The sequence below is a fragment of the Scyliorhinus torazame genome, chromosome 22, assembly GCF_047496885.1.
Source record: "Scyliorhinus torazame isolate Kashiwa2021f chromosome 22, sScyTor2.1, whole genome shotgun sequence".
Classification (NCBI taxonomy): Eukaryota; Metazoa; Chordata; class Chondrichthyes; order Carcharhiniformes; family Scyliorhinidae; genus Scyliorhinus; species Scyliorhinus torazame.
Window position 1 is genome coordinate 67,877,361 of NC_092728.1, and position 20,192 is coordinate 67,897,552.

The 20,192-nt window shown below is 47.0% G+C and overlaps 1 protein-coding gene across 1 annotated transcript in view; it reads right to left on the bottom strand.

The window, feature by feature from the left end:
• The window catches only part of cacna1ba (calcium channel, voltage-dependent, N type, alpha 1B subunit, a), a 949,382-nt gene that overhangs the window by 152,533 nt on the left and 776,657 nt on the right, over positions 1–20,192 (bottom strand). Inside the window, exon 24 of the mRNA XM_072488273.1 lies at positions 5,434–5,563. Within this exon, the coding sequence (XP_072344374.1) occupies positions 5,434–5,563 (130 nt within the window). The remainder of the gene's footprint in view (positions 1–5,433; positions 5,564–20,192) is intronic.

The following is a 20,192-nucleotide window of genomic DNA, read 5'->3' on the forward strand; positions in this document are numbered from 1 at the left end:
TGGTGACCTGGTGCAGATTTCGTAATTACAACTGGAAATAGGTTCAACTCAATAAACATACATCGTTAATAAATGTCTAGTCCGCCGAGCATAACGATATATGATTGAAAATTAATTACAAACTCTACTGAACCAGTTATTAGTTCCATTGGTGGCCCGAGCCAGTTATTTAGTTTAGAAACAAATAGTGCCTATTAACATCTGAAAAAGCTGACCTTCATTTTAAGCACCTCCTCGAACTGCTGCAAATGGCAAAACGCACCATGCTCATCATATGGGGACATGGACAGTTTTGTCGGCAGGAAAGACATTCAACACAGAGATTTTCAAACAATTTTCAAGATTATTGAAACTGGAGTTACGCTTTACGTAACTTGCAAGCAGAATTCCACGCTCATTTGGATGAATTCGGGCACATTACACTGGTTTTAACAGACTTTCTAGGCCGTTGTTTGGAATTTGTATCAAATTTGGAAAAGCAAAGGATATACGGGCGGAATTCTCCGGTCGTTGCAGCACAGTAGCACAGTGGTAGCTCCGGGGGCAGCATGGTAGCACAGTGGTAGCACTGTGGCTTCACAGCGCCAGGGTCCCAGGTTCGATTCCCTGCTGGGTCACTGTCTGTGGGGACACGTTCTCCCTGTGTCTGCGTGGGTTTCCTCCGGGTGCTCCGGTTTCCTCCCACAGTCCAAAGACATGCAGGTTAGATGGGTTGGCCATGCTAAATTGCCCTTCGTGTCCAAAAAGGTTAGGAGGGGTTACTGGGTTAGAGGGATAGGGTGGAAGTGAGGGCGTAAGTGGGTCGGTGCAGACACGATAGGCCGAATGGCCTCCTTCTGCACTGTATGTTCCATGTTAAATGTTGCGATTCCATTTTCCTACGGGCAGTGCACCCCCGCCAACAGGTTTTGTGTGGTGTGGCGTGGTTACAATGGGAAATTCCATTGACAATTGGCGAGAAGACAGAATCGCGCTGGAGGCGAACTGATCCTGGCCAAGAAACAGGCAGCCGGCAGACTGGAGAATCCCGCCCATAGTTCAGCAACTGGAGAACCTGTTCTAACATGTCTAACTTTAATAAAAACAAACATTTTACCAACCCCACTGTCGATAGATTATAGACCCATGCCATTGGTCTCACTGAGTTGCCAAGTTGTTGTATGGAATATATTGTCCTCCCGTGGCGCATTTAAATTTTTTTTTAACGGTATTTGGGCTTCGCTGGCTAGGCCAGCATGTGTTGCCCATTCCTAACAGCCCTTGATCAGGCAGTTGAACAGCTGTAGGTCATGTGTGATCTCATGTAGGTCATGTAGGTACATGCACAGTGCTCTTATGGAGGGAGTTCCATGATTTTGACCCCACAACAGAGAAGGGACAGCGATATATTTCCAACTCAGGATGGTGAGTGACTTGGAGGGGAACTTCCAGGTGGTGGTGTCCCCATGTATCTGCCACCCTTATCCTTCGAGATGCGTTTGGAAGGCACCTGTCTAAGGAGCCTTGGTGAGTTCCTGCAGTGCATCTTGTAGATGGTACACACGGCTGCTACTGTGCATCGGTGGTGGAGGGAGTGAATGTTTTTGGAAGGTGTACCAATCAACTGAGCTGCTTTGCCTGCATAGTGTCGGGTTTTGAGTGTTGTTGGAGCTGCACTCATCCAGACAAGTTGGGAGTATTATAATCAAACTCCTGACTTGTGCCTTGCAGATGGTCGGCAGGCTTTGGGGAGTCAGGAGGTGAGTTACTCACCACAGGATTCCTAGCCTCTGATCTGCTCTTTTTTGTTTAAATTTAGAGTACCCAATTCTTTTTTTCTAATTAAGGGGCAATTTAGAGTGGCCAATCTACCTACGCTGCACACCTTTGGGTTTCTGGGGGTGAGACCCCCGCAGACACGGCCTCTGATCTGCTCTTGTAGCCACAGTTTTTATATGGCTTGTCCCGTTCGGTTTCTGGTCAATGGTAACCCGCAATATGTTGATAGTGGGTGTTTCAGTGATGGTAATGCCATTGAATGTGAGGGGGCAATGGTTTGATTCTTTCTTATTGGAGATGGTCACTGCCGGGCACCTGTGTAGCGCGAATGTTACTTGCCACTTGTCAGCCCAAGCCTGGATATTGTCCAGTTTGCTGCATTTGCACATGGACTGCTTCGGTATCTGAGGAGTCATGAATGGTGCTGAACATTATGCAGTCATCAGCGAATAACTCCGCATTGAACCTTATGCTGGATGGAAAGTAATTGATGAAGCAGCTGAAGATGGTTGGGCTTAAGACGCTCCCCAGAGAAACTCCTGCAGTGATGTCCTGGGACCGAGATGACTGACCTCCAACAACCATAACCATCTTCCTTTGTTCTGGGCTTGACTCCAACCAGTGGAGTGTTTCCCCCAATTCCCATTGATTGCAGTTTTGCTAGGGTTCCTTGATGCTATTCTTGGTCAAATGCTGCCATGATATCAAGGGCAGTCACTCTCACCTCACATTTGGAGTTCAGCTCTTTTGTCCATGTTTGAGCCAAGACTGTAATGAGGTCAGGCGCTGAGTGACCCTGGCAGAACCCAAACTGCGCATCAGTGAGCAGGTTATCGCTAAGTAAATTCCACTTGATGGCACTGTTGATGACCCCTTACATCACTTTGCTGATGATTGAGAGTACACTGATAGAGCAGTAACTGGCTGGATTGGATTTGTCCTGTTTTTTGTGTACAGGACATACCTTGGAAATTTTCCACTTTTCTGGTAGATGTCAGTGTTGTGGCTGTACTGGAACAGCTTGGCTAGGGGCATGGCAAGTTCTGAGTACATCTTTCAGTATTATTGCTGGAATATTGTCAGGGCCCATAGCTTTTACAGTATCCAGTTCTTTTAGCCATATATGGGGAGGTAGTGATGTACTGATATTGTCACTGGACTGGTGATTCAGAGAAGCAGAGTAATACGCTGGAGACCAGGGTTAAAATGGTGACAGGGGGGCATTGAATCAGACAAGGGGATGGTGCTTGGAAATCCCATTGCCTTCCTGCCAATGCCCCAATTAAGTCCGTAGGGGAAAGGCCCATTATGGAAAGCCTTCCTGTCCCAATGCGAATTGAGGCCCTGAAGTGGGCAATCAATGTACATTTATGAGCCTCATCCTGCCATCACTGTTATCCACCCATCGAAGGTTGGGGGGCACACCATGCAGGAAGCCCAAAAAGCAAATCTTGTTCAAGTTGCTTGTGGGCTCCAGGGAAGTCCATTGTTCAAAGGCACTCAGCGTCTGATTGAGATTGAGGGACCTGGCATCAGAAAGCTGGGGGGAGGCCCACTAACTCCTGCCCTTGCTGCCAACCCCCATCCACCATCTCCCTCATGACTCCCCACCCACATCATCAACTGTACCTGGTCCCAGCCATGATCCTAGTTCTTGGGTGGATATAGTACTGTCAGCTGCCAGGCAACGAAGAGGTGCCAATCTCTGATTGTCCGGCAGCTCTCCGTGGGCGGGACTTCCTCCACTGGGGTCCTTGATCACAGGGAAGAGCCACTGCTGACCAGTTGAGCGCCTGATTGGCAATTAATTTAGTGGGCCTGTAGCCATCAGGGATGCCCACTTCCAGAATACAAAATGGATGTTTGCAAAGATTGCAGGGAACTATGGACATGCTAAGAAAGCAGGCAGGCACAGAGCCTGTACGTGTATTGGAACCGCAGCTCCAGTAACCGATCTGGCTCCAGACCTCACGGCGCCAGTTCCCCAAACCGAAAGCACAAACAAAGCCAGGCCAATGGCCACCTAGGACACGCCCAGGGCACCCACCCCTTTATTGGTCAAGATCAATACGAGTGATCAAGATTCGGCCCAATTGATTGGGGCCAAGTTCAAGGCCAACCCAAAAGCACGCGAAGCCCCCTTTGGGTATAAGAAAAAGGCCCCAAGAGAGACTGGCTCTCTTGGACTTGGCTCTCAAAGCGGAGAGACCCTTCCATCAGCTGCACCAGAAGCAAGTAAGTCCAAGGTCAACGCTCGCTACCAGACGGACAACCTTAGCTGTTCCCCTTCACCACTTCGAACCCAGCAGCCTCAGATCCGAACAAAGGCCATTGTTCCTCTGACTGAGTGGGCGCCCAAAGCTAAGTATAAGCTTTAGCAGTAGTGATAGTTTAGTCTAGTATTTCGTGCGTGAGTAGATATTGCTGTGTGTGTAAATAAATAGTATTGACTTTGAACTAACTAACTGGTTTTCCGGCTCTTTGATCAGTATTCGATTTTGAACCTTGTGGCGGTATCGAGAGATACCTGGCGACTTTAAAGCAAACGTAATTAGGATTAAGGAAGGCGACCATATTGACCGCCATATTTAGAACCAAATAAAGGGAGCAACAGTCCTTCCTGGCATGTGCTCTACAGCTCTCAAGCACTCCAGCTGACAGGCGACACTCTTTTCATAGAATCATAGAATTTACAGTGCAGAAGGAGACCATTCGACCCATCGAGTCTGCACCGGCCCTACTCAAGCCCACGTCTCTACCCTATCCCCATAACCCAGTAACCCCCACTTTACCTTTTTGGACACTAAGGGCAATTTATCATGGCCAATCCACCTAATCCGCACATCTTTGGGCTGTGGGAGGAAACCGGAGCACCCAGAGGAAACCCACGCAGACACGGGGAGAACGTGCAGACTCCGCACAGACAGTGACCCAGGCCGGCAATCGAACCTGGGACCTTGGAGCTGTGAAGCAACTGTGCTAACCACTGTGCTACCTTGCTGCCCTTTTTGCCTCCATCGAATTCTGTTCACTGCTTCCATTAATTTGAATCCAAACATTATCCCTGCATTTTTCACAGTCAAACCAAAGGCTATTTAGAGATAAGTAGGAAAACTGATTAAATAAAAATAGAAATTATGGAAATACAAAGCAGATCTGGCAGCATCTCTGGCGAGAGAGAAACGTTTCCACAGCTAGCATTTTGGGTCTGTGGCTTTTCATCAGAACTGTGAAAAGTTAGAAATGCAATAGATTTTGATCAAGTGAAAGGGGAGAGAGTGAGAAGAATAACAAAAGGTAAGGTTTGCGATAGGATAGTGGGCCAAATGGCTGAAATGACAAATGGTCTCATGGTCCAAGCTCAAAGGAAGTGACAATGGGACAAGTGAAGAAACTAAAAGATTTGTCTCGAGGAGGTGTGAAGGCAGGATAATTGTCATCCAAACGCAAAGCACTGGAAAAATGGGATCGCAATACCAGATCTGTGATCTTTCTGAGAATTTGAGGGCAAATTCTGGTGTCCTTTACAAATTAGGCTTTATCCTCTTGAGTCTAAATTGACAGCCCCTTTTTATTAAGGCACCTTTTAAGAGAGTATTCACAGCTGAACTAGTGACTTGATGGATGACTGTGATACTTTATAACAGTTGCTGATTAGTTGTTGCGCCAACTCACATTATTTCTTGGTGAATCTGCTACCACAGGATCCTCCGCTGCCAGGGCTATGCTGCTCATTGCTATCACCAGCAGGATACACATCTCAAAATACCGTAGATTGACAATGTAGTGGCACGCCCTGCGAATACTAAAAAGAAAAGTCACGAATGCACCATTATACAAGCATTCAGCGTAGCAAGAAATAGCAGTGTCGATGGGTAGATTATTAAACAGCTACTGTAATATTTTTTGGCACTGCACACTGGTATCAACCATCTTTCTGCATACAACTTAAGTTGTCATTTCCTTCTCTCCTTTGTGTCTATATTTCATGCTCTGAAGTGAATTCATAGAAATTGCATCGTGTTGCAGTTTGATTCGTCAACAATTTTTCCTTTGGAGTTCATTCAGAGAGTCCATTTTAAAACAAGTCCGATTTCACACAAAATACCAAAGAGATGATTAGGAGCCACCCACCCTCCAGCAAAACTGCAACCCAAATGGAATCACAATGGACCATTAAAGCCTTTCTTTGTACCCTTTAATCTAATTAAATCACTTAGAAATTATTGACATGAGTAGAATATGCATCTAGCTTCATAGACGAGGGTGTACGTCACTCTTGTAACGCTGATCATGAAAACCAATGAGACACTATCGCTTGCTCAACCTCTGAGTGGAACAGGCTGTCAGCTTGGGGCAGGGGGCTGGGTCGTGGTGAACACTGACTCACTGAATTATTTTAAGCAAGAGCTAGACCTGTATTTTGTTGGGAAGCAGATCACCTCATATAGAAGGTATCCACTGTACAAATAATCAGAGTGCCCACCAGGACTAGTTTTGATTGCCACTTCAGATTCCGTTCTTCCAGCAGTCTTGGGTTTTCATCTGTGATTACTGCACGGATTATAGGTGGGGTGCAGTACCTATATATGTTGCGGTTGACTTTCCTGATTGGCTTGAATCTTTCTGAGTGCCCTGCCATAATGTCTTTAATAATAGCTTCCAACATTCTGCCTACGACAAGTGTTAGGCTAACTGGCCTTTCGTGCTTTCTCTCTCCCCCTTTGAATAAAGGAGTTACAGTTGCCAGTGACAATACCACACTATGCCACCACCTCCCATAGCGGCACTCTAATGGCACCCCCCTGAAATTAGGGAATTTTGGAAAATTAAAACCAATGGATCAACCATTTCACCAGCCACTTCTTTTGAGACCCTAGGCTAATGTCCATCAGGATCCAGGGATTTGTCAGGCCGCAGCTCCAACCATTAACTAAGAACCAATTCCTTGCTGAGTGTCATTTTCCAGATTCCTCCCTACCTTCCATTTCCTGATTTACAGTTATTTCTGGGATGTTACTTGTATCTTCTACAGCAAAGACAGCCACAAAATACCTGTTCAACTGACCCGCCTTCTCCTTATATGTTCCCCCGGTTTCCTCAGTTTCTAGAACAGCTCATTGGGTGGAGAACTGCAGCAAATACTCTGGTGATCTTTCCCTTCTCGAATCTTAAGAATGCTGAGACCAATTGCAGCATTGCGTCATCAGTCAAGCTGCCACTAACTGACTCAATGCAGAGAAGCAATCAGTTCTAGGAGCATGGTGTTCATAATTGTTCAACAAGCAAGATGAGCTACTCGAACTAATTCTTTTTTGCATAAATTCAAGGCAAATGCTCCAAAATTGCAGGTTTGTTCTGGTTAAAGAAAAACTACTTGCAACCCAATGAACTAGAACACTCGATGCCGCTGGCACCTTTATATAACAGGACTGAGGTGATTTATGAGGGTAATGTAATAACATAGGCAATTCTTGTCCAACCTAAATGCAAGATGTCCTCCATGTTTTACACAATACTAGACTTAAACAAGACAGATGCTCAATAATTATAGGCAGTTACATATATTTTAAACTGAAAATTTGGAAAGCTTTAGAAGAGTAACAACCAGTTTTTGGCATATAACATTTTTTAGGTCTTCTTTAATGTTGATCAATGTGTTGCAAAACAATTGGTCAAATGGTACACCAGCAGGAGGATTTTCCAGCTTTCAACTCTATAAAGAGAACTGTTCTGTCCATGTCCACATTTTCTTTTAATAAAGAAGTCAATAAAGAATTTTGAAAATATAAAATGTTCACGGAGTAACAAATCATACAGCATTTTGAGATAACTAGATGCAGATAAAGTAAGTGGTAAATGCATGAAGAAAAATCACAAATTTTGCTTTGGTACTTCATCCAAATTTGCAACATACAATTTATTGCCAACTGACATTAATGATGAACTATTGACATAAATAGTATGATTTGGAAATGTTGAAACAGATCCTCACTCAAAGTCAGACATATTCCAAATTTAAATATGAACGGTCTTCAGGAAACTACAGCCATCAAATGACATTCTCGGCTCCCAAAGCTTAATACATTCTCATCTTTCAATCTCTGCTATTTTATCAATTAGCCCCTTTTTTAAGAAAACTGGGTACATTCTCTGCTGGACAGGCAGAGGTGTTTTGCCTGAATTGGTCCAGCAGTGTCCAAACTTTTACCTTTGAGCCTTTTCCAGTCCTTGAACCATCACGGTCCTCCATGAAACCGTTGGCCCAGAATTTCCAGCTCTTCCCGCCAAAGTCAATGAACGTTTGAATGGCTCGCTGCATCCACCAGGGGGTGGGGGAGGGGGCGGACCATCGCAGTGCGGTCGGTACAATTCCGACCCCAAACTCCGATCTTTTAAAAAAGATTTTAAGTACCCAATTCATTTCTTTCCAATTAAGGGACAATTTAGTGTGGCCAATCCACCTACGCTGCACATCTGTTGGTTGTGGGGGTGAAACCCACCCAGACACAGGGAGAATGTGCAAACTCCACATAGACAGTGATTCTGAGCTGGGTTCAAGCCACTGTGCCACAGTACCGCCCCAAACTAAGATCTGTTTGTGTTTATAGTTCCTACTCACTGGGGATTTATACAAGATGAGTCTTAGTGTTTTTGTCTCATTGGAGGATAGTTCTATTGGGTAACCTAAATTATTGGGTATCTATAAATTAATGGAAATGCAGATGTAGGCTTCATATGTAGCAGCCACAAAGAAATAAAACTATCCTCGTAAATATTCAAAATAGCATTCGCAAGGTTACTTCACAGCAAAAAATACTTGCTCTCACTCAGTAAGAATAACCTTGTTCTTATGAGTGCAAGGCAAGTATTATTCCACAATGAATATAGAACACCTGTTAGATCAAAATGCCTCTGAAATCCAATTGTGAGTTTTGCAATGGTGTCAAAGGAGAATAGAAAAATCTTCAGAAAATCTCCTTTGCCATAATCTGCCTTCAAATTTTGTGTTCTAAATGTGTAGCCTGTACATTTAATGATAAATTTTCAGTGAAACGTCAGTTTCTATCTTAATTTCTAGCTGCTACAAACAGTTACCATTTTTTACAATGGTATTTTTTGGTAGGCCACCCTGCTCCTGTGGGGGAGAAACGTAGCTGGTTTTCTTTCTGTCGCCCACTTGGAGACTCAGCCATAGCCGGGTTACGAATAGAAGGATTATTATGGCTTGACAGATAGAAGTGTTGGACCGGGATTCACGATACATGTGTCCTTTATGCCTGAAGTGCACTGGTTCCTATTAATATATTGAACAGGACTCTGCATGTGTCAGACACAAATACCTTAGCATAACAGGACTGACACTGTTATAATAATTTTAAACAAGATGTTTTATAATTCTCAAAAGGTGGCTTAATTGCATAGATTAATCCGCAAATTAGATTGAGTTTACATTATATTTTAAACATTGGAAAATAGTTCCATGCCCACCTAATGAATTTAGCTAGCTTATCAATCTTCAAGTATTTACAGATGACATTGAGCGATGCAGAGAGGATGATGAGAACATGACAAAGTATCTAGAGAACAGCACGGGAAGAAAGGAGTATAAAGATCAGTAGGCCAAAGAACCTGTAAGTTTGAACCAATGAAAGAAGATCAGAGTGAAGGTTACGGGTGAAGACATGATGAAAGTGGGTAGTTTCAAGTACCAGGGGTGATTGAAAAGAGTAGAGGAAGCCTTAAGGCCAGATGGGAAGATAAGGTGGTGAGAGGCTTCAATGCAACAGGATTGGAGAAGGGATATCAGCAGGAGGAGATAGAGAAGGGAGTACAACCAGGATTGTGATGACTCACATGTTATATGGGACAAGCCAAAAAAAGAAGAAATAATCGGCAAGTGTATTCAGCATGTTATGTGCTTGAAAAAGCACGGAACATCATTTGAGAGGTAACACTAGATTAAGAATCCAAAAATCACAAGCTCTAATCCTATCATGGGAGTTTGACAATATGAATTATAATCCAGAAATAAAAGGCTGGCATCTGTATTGGTGACCTTGGTGTAAAAAACAGAAGATGCTGGAAAAACTCAGCAGGTCTGGCAGCATCTGTGAAGAGAGGAACAGAGTTATCATTTTGTGTTCATATGATTCATCTTCAGCTCTGAAATGTGAATTCTGTTTTTCTCTCCACAGATGCTGTCAGACCTGCTGCATTTTTCCAGCATTTTTTGTTTTCATTTCAGATTTCCAGAATCTGCAGTATTATACTTTTAACATGGTGACTGTGAAGTTGTCAGATTGCTGTAAAAGCCAGACTAGTTCATGCATGTCCTTAGCCAAACATCTTTTTTCCACCTGGTCTCAGTGTGACTCTGGACGTGCAGTAATATGGTTGTCTCCTAACTGTCTAAGTAGGTCAGCAGGCAATCTGTATGCATTAAAACTGCTACCAGCAGTTCAAGAATGCAGCAATTAGGGTTGGACGATAAATGCCAGCCTTACTGGTGACACTCACCCACCGGGAATGAATTAAAAATGAAACCAACAGGGCCGCATGTGGTGCAGTGGTTAGCACTGGGACTGCGGCATTGAGGACCCGGGTTCCAATCCTGGCCCTGGGTCACTGTCCGTGTGGAGTTTGCACATTCTCCCCTTGTCTGCATGGGTTGCATCTCCACAACCCAAAGATGTGCAGGTTAGGTGGATTGCCCCTTAATTGGAAAAAAAATTGGGTACTCTAAATTTAAAAATAATAATAAAACTAAGAGGCATTAGGATTTTGAAAATATCAAACACTTATGGATGGGGATTGTATGGGGTACATTCAGTGGCATGTGAAACATAAAATAAAGGACATTGCGGTTACCCTTCCCCTATATCACATCACTGCACAATGATTAGATTATTGTGGAAACTTGATACTGATAATTTGATATGTTTGCAATCTGACAAAGGCTATCTGAGGACTGTATAAGACACATCAAGTCCCCTCTGCACACTCAACACATCCTCGGGTTAGCGCTAAATTCAGCTATCTACAGTGATACATAATATTCTCTTCTGTCTTCTGAAAAATTACGAAGAACAGCTCTTGTCAGTATAATTCACTTAAAATAGAGTGCATCTCGGTCTCCATTTCGCTGACAGCATAAAATTAGCCCACAAAACAAGCAGGCTGCACCACATTCCCATAAACTTATAATTTCCTGAACTAGATCCTGGTTACCTAATGGGAGGTGCTTTCCATTGTGGAAACTAAGTGACAGGAAGGAAACTCAACTTGATTCCTGTGGGACGGTGGGGCAGATTAGACTGCGTGGTTTTTCTGCCTTTCAGATCATTAATTATGCACCAGCGAGGAGCTTGGTGATTTTTGTGGCGGGCTGAACAGAGTTTCTTCCACCCCGCTGTTGTCTAATGAAGATCCTGCAACTATAACGGCACCCGTACATATATCACCTCACTCTTGTCAGGCGTGTTCTTTCATTCTGCTTCTCCATGTTGGCTAAAAAAACAATCCACTCCCCCATGGTTCAGCGAGGCCTCCCTTGGATTTTCTTCATTTTCTTTCCTGGGAGGTCCATTTGACAACCCCAGACTGGAAGGTGGTCACCAGCGAGGCCAGCACTCAAAAGAAAAACCACCCTGCGAATTATCTGAATGCACTCTACCAGGGTAAGTAAAATTTTGACGCATTCCAAGCTCAACACTTTCATGAGGGCATCAGGCAGTCTAACGGTTAGAGTCCACAGGGATGCCTCACACTACCAGCAGATGGGACATCAGCACTGAATATCTGCCTGTCACTTTGAGGTCACCATCTCACTTAAGATTCTGACCAAGCGGCATCTCAATTCCTTATTGAGGAGGGCTCAGCAGAGACAACACGCTTCTGAAGTACTCCTCTATCCATAGTGCTGACAGTCAATCCGCTTGACCTATAATGTTGGAGCCTACCTAGTCAATAGTAATGATCTCTTCTCTCTATTCCAGCTATCAGGAAGAAAAGGCAGATGAAGTCCACCAACCAGCACCTCAGCCCCAGCTCCAAGGTCATTGGTGTTTAGAAGGATGAGGGGGGAATGTTATTGAACCTTACAGTATAGCGAGACCTGGATAGAGTGGATGTGGAGAGGATGTTTCCACTAGTAGAAAAAACTAGAACCAGAGGGTACAACCTCAGACGATCCTTTAAAACAGAGATGAGGAGGAATTTCTTCAGCCAGTGGTGGTGAATCTGTGGAACCCTTTGCCGCAGAAAGCTGTGGAGGCCATGGCAGCACGGTGGCGCAGTGTTTAGCACTGCTGCCTCACGGCGCCAAACTCCCAGGTTTGATCCCGGCCCTGGGTCACTGTCCGTGTGAAGTTTGCACATTCGCCCCGTGTTTGCATGGGTTACACCCCCATAACTCAAAGATGTGCAGGGTAGGTGGATTGGCCATGCTAAAAGTGACTCTTAATTGGAAAAAAATAATTGGGTACTCTAAATTTATTACCAAACAAAAAGAAAGCTGTGGAGACCAAATCACTGAGTGCCTTTGAGACAGAGATACTCTTTTAATTGATGCCACTGCTACCTTACCTCTCAGCATATATTTCAATCCCTTGCCCATCCAGAAGTGCATCTATTAGCTTTGTGAAGCTCTTTATGCTGCCTACTTCAGCCTTGCTTCCACAACTCCAATAAACTATGGGTGATGAGTCCTCCTGACACTTAATGTTTTACATTTAACGTAGGTTCCTTGATAGTCTTAAGAGTTTTAAAAATGAAATGTCTTTTACATAATGCTCTAATTTGAATTCTGTTGTATAGGTTCAGCTCTTGATAAGGGACGATTATTCACTTGGTATCAGTTAACCAATGGCAAGTTTCAACTCCAAATCAGTTGTTCCCATCAATTAGCATAAAGTAATTGTTTTCTGAATACAGGCAGTGCATTTTGTTTCCTAGATATCATTGCTGATGTATAATTTGCCTGCTTGTTTGCAGAAATATTTATTCTTACCATATCTCTCCTGGCACGGGCGTGCATAATGATTAAATTATCCACAGGTATTAGCCTTTTAGTAAAACAAAGGTAGTTTTAAGGGAATTAGATTTGTATTGGTAAACAATAGAAATAAGGTATAGTTATAAGTGGGGTTAATTTAGTGTCTCTGTATCTGCAAGGGTAAAATCTATAGTTAGATTCATGCTGGACAAAGGTGTTTGTTTGTGTTGGGGGGGGGGGTTAAGTTTCAGGTGTGTTTCTATTGTGCTTAGAGAGGGCTACGGTGTAAAGAATAAATAAGCCAACAGAGATATTCAGGCGTTGTTTTATAACTGGGGTCTTGTAAGGTAGAAAATCTTTCAAGGTTTAGCTTTAGCTGAATTTGTGATCTGTTAGAGGCAGGATCTCAGGGAGGGAACATCTCTCAACTCAGTCAGAAGAAAGACTGGATGGGATGGGAGCTGCAAAGAGGCAGAATCCTACTGTGCAAGATATAGTCCAAAGAATTGGGACTGAAAGACTGTTTAAGAAGTCTGAAGTTAAGTAAACAGGGAACAAAGTATTGTTCAGAAGAATTCAAGATGTGGAGATGCCGGCATTGTACTGGGGTGAGCACAGTAAGAAGTCTTACAACACCAGGTTAAAGTCCAACAGGTTTGTTTCGATATCACTAGCTTTCGGAGCGCTGCTCCTTCCTCAGGTGAATGAAGAGGTATGTTCCAGAAACATATATATAGAAAATTCAAAAATGCCAGACAATGCTTGGAATGCGAGCATTGCAGGTGATTAAATCTTTACAGATCCAGAGATGGGGGTAACCCCCGGTTAAAGAGGTGTGAATTGTGTCAAGCCAGGACAGTTGGTAGGATTTCGCAGGCCAGATGGTGGGGGATGAATGTAATGCAACATGGATCCCAGGTCCTGGTTGAGGCCGCACTCATGTGTGTGGAACATCATGTGATAATCATGTGCTGCACTCATGTGACAATCACCAGGCAGGAATGTTCCCTTCCAGTCGGGGAACACTTCAGCAGTCAAGGGCATTCAGCCTCTGATCTCCGGGTAAGCGTTCTCCAAGGCGGCCTTCAGGACACACGACAGCGTAGAATCGCCGAGCAGAAACTTATAGCCAAGTTCCGCACACATGAGTGCGGCCTCAACCGGGACCTGGGATTCATGTCGCATTACATTCATCCCCCACCATCTGGCCCGTGAAATCCTACCAACTATCCTGGCTTGACATAATTCATACCTCTTTAACCTAGAGTTACCCCATCTCTGGATCTGGGGTTACCCCATCTCTGGATCTGTAAAGATTTAATCACCTGCTAATGCTCGCATTCCAAGCATTGTCTGGTATTTTTGAATTTATCGATATATATGTTTCTGGAACATACCTCTTCATTCACCTGAGGAAGGAGCAGCCCTCCGAAAGCTAGTGATATCGAAACAAACCTGTTGGACTTTAACCTGGTGTTGTAAGACTTCTTACAGAAGAATTCAAGGAAGAGTAAACAAAGTGTTTTGCGTTAAAGAAACAATTGCAGTAACTAGATTTCAGAGGTAGATGAAACATTTGATGTCATTTTAATACAATCTGGGAATTGAGAACTGAAGTAATTGTGAGCAGTTTGTACAGCAGCCAAAATCAAGAAATCCTAAAGGGGTTAGTTTGAAATCCTGGACTGCGTTCTCTGTTAAAAGGGAAGCGGAACCTTTTTTTTAAAAAAATATATTTTATTCAAAATTTTTGGCCAGCCATAACAGTACATTGTGTATCTTTTACACAGTAATATAACAATATAAATAACAATGGCCAGTTTTTTAAACAAGAAATAAATAGTATATAAACAACATCAAAATTAAAAAACAAAACTAAATGGCAACTGCCTTGTCCCAAATAAATACTCTCCAAAAATACAATTCAGCAGTCCAGTATACAATTACCTATAACAACAACCTATACATATTATACTTATACACTAACATCCCTGAGAGTCCTTCTGGTTCCTCCCCCCCTCCCCCCCCCAACCCCCCCCCCAACCCCCCCCCCCAACGCCCCCCCCCCAACGCCCCCCCCCCCAACGCCCCCCCCCCCCCCCCAACGCCCCCCCCTCCCCCCCCCCCCCAACGCCCCCCCCTCCCCCCCCCCCCAACGCCCCCCCCTCCCCCCCCCCCAACGCCCCCCCCTCCCCCCCCCCCCAACGCCCCCCCCTCCCCCCCCCCCCAACGCCCCCCCCTCCCCCCCCCCAACGCCCCCCCCTCCCCCCCCCCCCTCCCCCCCCCCCAACGCCCCCCCCTCCCCCCCCCCAACGCCCCCCCCTCCCCCCCCCCCAACGCCCCCCCCTCCCCCCCCTCCCCCCCTCTCCCCCCCCCTCCCCCCCCCCCCAACGCCCCCCCCCCCCAACGCCCCCCCCCCCCCCACAACGCCCCCCCCCCCCCCCAACGCCCCCCCCCCCCCCGGGTTGCTGCTGCTGTCTTCTTCTTTTCCATTCCTTCTATCTTTCTGTGAGGTATTCGACGAACGGTTGCCACCGCCTGGTGAACCCTTGAGCCGATCCCCTTAGGACGAACTTAATCCGTTCCAGCTTTATAAACCCTGCCATGTCATTTATCCAGGACTCCACACCCGGGGACTTGGCTTCCTTCCACATCAACAGTATCCTGCGCCGGGCTACTAGGGACGCAAAGGCCAAAACATCAGCCTCTTTCGCCTCCTGCACTCCCGGCTCTTCTGCAACCCCGAATATGGCCAACCCCCAGCTTGGTTCGACCTGGACCCCCACCACCTTCAAAAGCACCTTTGTCACCCCCACCCAAAACCCCTGTAGTGCCGGACATGACCAGAACACGTGGGTGTGATTCGCTGGGCTTCTCGAGCATCTCGCACACCTATCCTCTATTCCAAAAAATTTACTGAGCCGTGCTCCAGTCATATGCGCCCTGTGTAACACCTTAAATTGTATCAGGCTTAGCCTGGCACACGAGGACGATGAGTTTACCCTACTTAGGGCATCAGCCCACAGCCCCTCCTCAATCTCCTCCCCCAGCTCTTCTTCCCATTTCCCTTTCAGCTCATCTACCATAGTCTCCCCCTCATCCCTCATTTCCCTATATATGTCTGATACCTTACCGTCCCCCACCCATGTCTTTGAGATCACTCTGTCCTGCACCTCCTGCGTCGGGAGCTGCGGGAATTCCCTCACCTGTTGCCTCGCAAAAGCCCTCAGTTGCATATACCGGAATGCATTCCCTTGGGGCAACCCATATTTTTCGGTCAGCGCTCCCAGACTTGCAAACGTCCCATCTACAAACAGATCTCTCAATTGTGTTACTCCTGCTCTTTGCCATGTTCCAAATCCCCCATCCATTCTCCCCGGAGCAAACCTATGGTTATTTCTTATCGGGGACCACACCGAGGCTCCCGTCTTTCCCCTATGCCGTCTCCACTGCCCCCAAATTTTCAGAGTAGCCACCACCACCGGGCTTGTGGTGTATTTGTTCGGTGAGAATGGCAACGGCGCCGTCGCCATAGCTTGTAGGCTAGTCCCCCTGCAGGACGCCCTCTCCAATCTCTTCCACGCCGCTCCCTCCTCTTCTCCCATCCACTTACATACCATTGAGATATTGGCGGCCCAGTAGTACTCACTTAGGCTCGGTAGTGCCAGCCCCCCCCTATCCCTACTACGCTGCAAAAATCCCTTCCTCACTCTCGGGGTCTTCCCGGCCCACACAAAACTCATGATACTCTTCTCAATCCTTTTGAAAAAAGCCTTCGTGATCACCACCGGGAGGCACTGAAACACAAAGAGGAATCTCGGGAGGACCACCATTTTAACCGCCTGCACCCTCCCTGCCAGTGACAGGGATACCATGTCCCATCTCTTGAAGTCCTCCTCCATCTGTTCCACCAACCGCATAAAATTTAACCTATGCAATGTACCCCAATTCTTGGCTATCTGGATCCCCAAGTAGCGAAAGTCCCTTGTTACCTTCCTCAGCGGTAAGTCCTCTATTTCTCTGCTCTGCTCCCCTGGATGCACCACAAACAACTCACTTTTCCCCATGTTCAGTTTATATCCTGAAAATTCTCCAAACTCCCCAAGTATCCGCATTATCTCTGGCATCCCCTCCGCCGGGTCCGCCACATACAACAACAAATCGTCCGCATACAGAGATACCCGGTGTTCTTCTCCTCCCCTGAGTACTCCCCTCCACTTCCTGGAACCCCTCAATGCTATTGCCAGGTGCTCAATCGCCAGTGCAAACAATAATGGGGACAGAGGACATCCCTGCCTCGTCCCTCTATGGAGCCGAAAATACGCAGACCCCCGTCCATTCGTGACCACGCTCGCCATCGGGGCCCTAAACAGCAACGGTACCCATCTAATATACTCATCTCCAAAGCCAAATCTCCTCAACACCTCCCACAAATAATCCCACTCCACTCTATCAAATGCTTTCTCGGCATCCATCGCCACCACTATCTCCGCTTCCCCCTCTGGTGGGGGCATCATCATTACACCTAGCAGCCTCCATATATTCGTATTCAGCTGTCTCCCCTTCACAAACCCAGTTTGGTCCTCATGGACCACCCCCGGGACACAATCCTCTATCCTCATTGCCATTACCTTGGCCAGAATCTTAGCGTCTACGTTCAGGAGGGAAATAGGCCTATAGGACCCGCATTGCAGCGGGTCTTTTTCCTTCTTTAGGAGAAGCGATATCGTTGCCTCTGAATAGTCGGGGCAGCTGTCCCCTTTCCCTCGCCTCGTTAAAGGTTCTCATCAGTAGCGGGGCGAGCAAGTCCACATATTTCCTGTAAAATTCAACTGGGAATCCATCTGGTCCCGGGGCCTTCCCCGCCTGCATGCTCCTAATTCCTTTCACTACTTCCTCCATTTCGATCTGTGCTCCCAGTCCCACCCTCTCCTGCTCCTCCACCTTAGGAAATTCCAGCTGGTCCAGAAAACACATAATTCTCTCCTTCCCATCCAGGGGCTGAGCTTCATCTAATCTTTCATAGAATGCCTTGAACACTCCATTCGCTCTCTCCGCTCCCCGCTCCATCTCTCCCTCCTCATCCCTCACTCCCCCTATTTCCCTCGCTGCTCCCCTTTTCCTCAATTGGTGGGCAAGCAACCTGCTCGCCTTCTCCCCATATTCGTACTGTACACCCTGTGCCTTCCTCCACTGTGCCTCTGCAGTACCCGTTGTCAGCAAATCAAATTCTACGTGTAGCCTTTGCCTTTCCCTGTACAGTCCCTCCTCCGGTGCCTCCGCATATTGCCTGTCCACCCTCAGAAGTTCTTGCAGCAACCGCTCCCGTTCCCTACTCTCCTGCTTTCCTTTATGTGCCCTGATTGATATCAGCTCCCCTCTAACCACTGCCTTCAGCGCCTCCCAGACCACTCCCACCTGGACCTCCCCATTATCATTGAGTTCCAAGTACTTTTCAATACACCCCCTCACCCTTAGACACACCCCCTCATCCGCCATTAGTCCCATGTCCATTCTCCAGGGTGGACGCCGTTCTTTTTCCTCCCCTATCTCCAAGTCCACCCAGTGTGGAGTGTGATCCGAAATAGCTATAGCCGTATACTCCATCCCCCTCACCTTCGGGATCAACGCCCTTCCCAAAACAAAAAAGTCTATTCGCGAATAAACTTTGTGTACATAGGAGAAAAACGAAAACTCCTTACTCCTAGGTCTGCTAAATCTCCATGGGTCTACTCCTCCCATCTGCTCCATAAAGTCTTTAAGCACCTTGGCTGCTGCCGGCCTCCTTCCAGTCCTGAACCTCGATCTGTCCAGCCCTGGTTCCAGCACCGTGTTAAAATCTCCACCCATTACCAACTTCCCCACCTCTAGGTCCGGGATACGTCCTAACATGCGCCTCATAAAGTTGGCATCATCCCAGTTCGGGGCCTATACGTTCACCAAGACCACCGCCTCCCCCTGTAATTTGCCACTCACCATCACGTATCTGCCCCCACTATCCGCCACTATGGTCTTTGCCTCAAACATTACCCGCTTCCCCACTAGTATAGCCACCCCCCTGTTTTTCGCATCTAGCCCCGAATGAAACACCTGCCCCACCCATCCTTTGCGTAGTCTAACCTGGTCGATCAGTTTCAAATGCGTCTCCTGTAACATAACCACATCTGCCTTAAGTTTCTTAAGGTGTGCGAGTACCCGTGCCCTCTTTATCGGCCCGTTCAGCCCTCTCACATTCCACGTGATCAGCCGGGTTGGGGGGCTCTTTACACCCCCCCCTTGTCGATTAGCCATCCCCTTTTATCCAGCTCATCACCCGGTTCCCACGCAGCTGTGTCCCCCCCAGGCGGTGCCCTCCCGCCCTGCCCACCCCACCCCATACCAGCTACCCCTTCTCCCCAGCAGCAGCAACCCAGTAAATCCCCCCTCCCACCCACCCACTAGATCCCCCACTAGCATAGTTACACCCCCCCTGTTGCTCCCAGAAGTCAGCAAACTCTGGCCGACCTCGGCTTCCCCCCGTGACCTCGGCTCGCACCGTGCGACGCCCCCTCCTTCCTGCTTCCCTATTCCCGCCATAATTATCATAGCGCGGGAACAAAGCCCGCACTTCCCTTTTGGCCCCGCCCCCAATGGCCAACGCCCCCAGCTCCTCCACCTCCCTTCCTCCCTCCCCACAACCTGTGGAAGAGAGAAAAGTTACCGGGTCGCAGGATTAACAACATAAAAATCATCTCTCCCCCTTTTTTCCCCCCTCTTCGCTCCCCATATTCGCCCCACCACTTTGTCTCAAACGTTCTTTTTTAATAACCCGCTTATTCCAATTTCTCTTCAACAATAAATGCCCACGCCTCATCCGCCGTTTCAAAGTAGTGGTGCTTCCCTTGATATGTGACCCACAGTCTTGCCGGCTGCAGCATTCCAAATTTAATCTTCTTTTTATGAAGCACCGCCTTGGCCTGATTAAAGCTCGCCCTCCTCCTCGCCACCTCCGCACTCCAGTCTTGATATACGCGGAACACCGCGTTCTCCCACCTACTGCTCCGAGTTTTCTTTGCCCATCTGAGGACCATCTCTCTGTCCTTAAAACGGAGGAATCTCACCACTATGGCTCTGGGAATTTCTCCTGCTCTCGGTCCTCGCGCCATCACTCGGTATGCTCCCTCCACCTCCAACGGACCCGTCGGGGCCTCCGCTCCCATTAACGAGTGCAGCATCGTGCTCACATATGCCCCGACGTCCGCCCCTTCTGCACCTTCAGGAAGACCAAGAATCTTTAAATTCTTCCTCCTTGCATTATTCTCCAGCACCTCCAGCCTTTCCACACATCGTTTATGGTGTGCCTCGTGCATCTCCGTCTTCACCACCAGGCCCTGTATATCGTCCTCGTTCTCGGCAGCCTTTGCCTTCACGACCCGAAGCTCCCGCTCCTGGGTCTTTT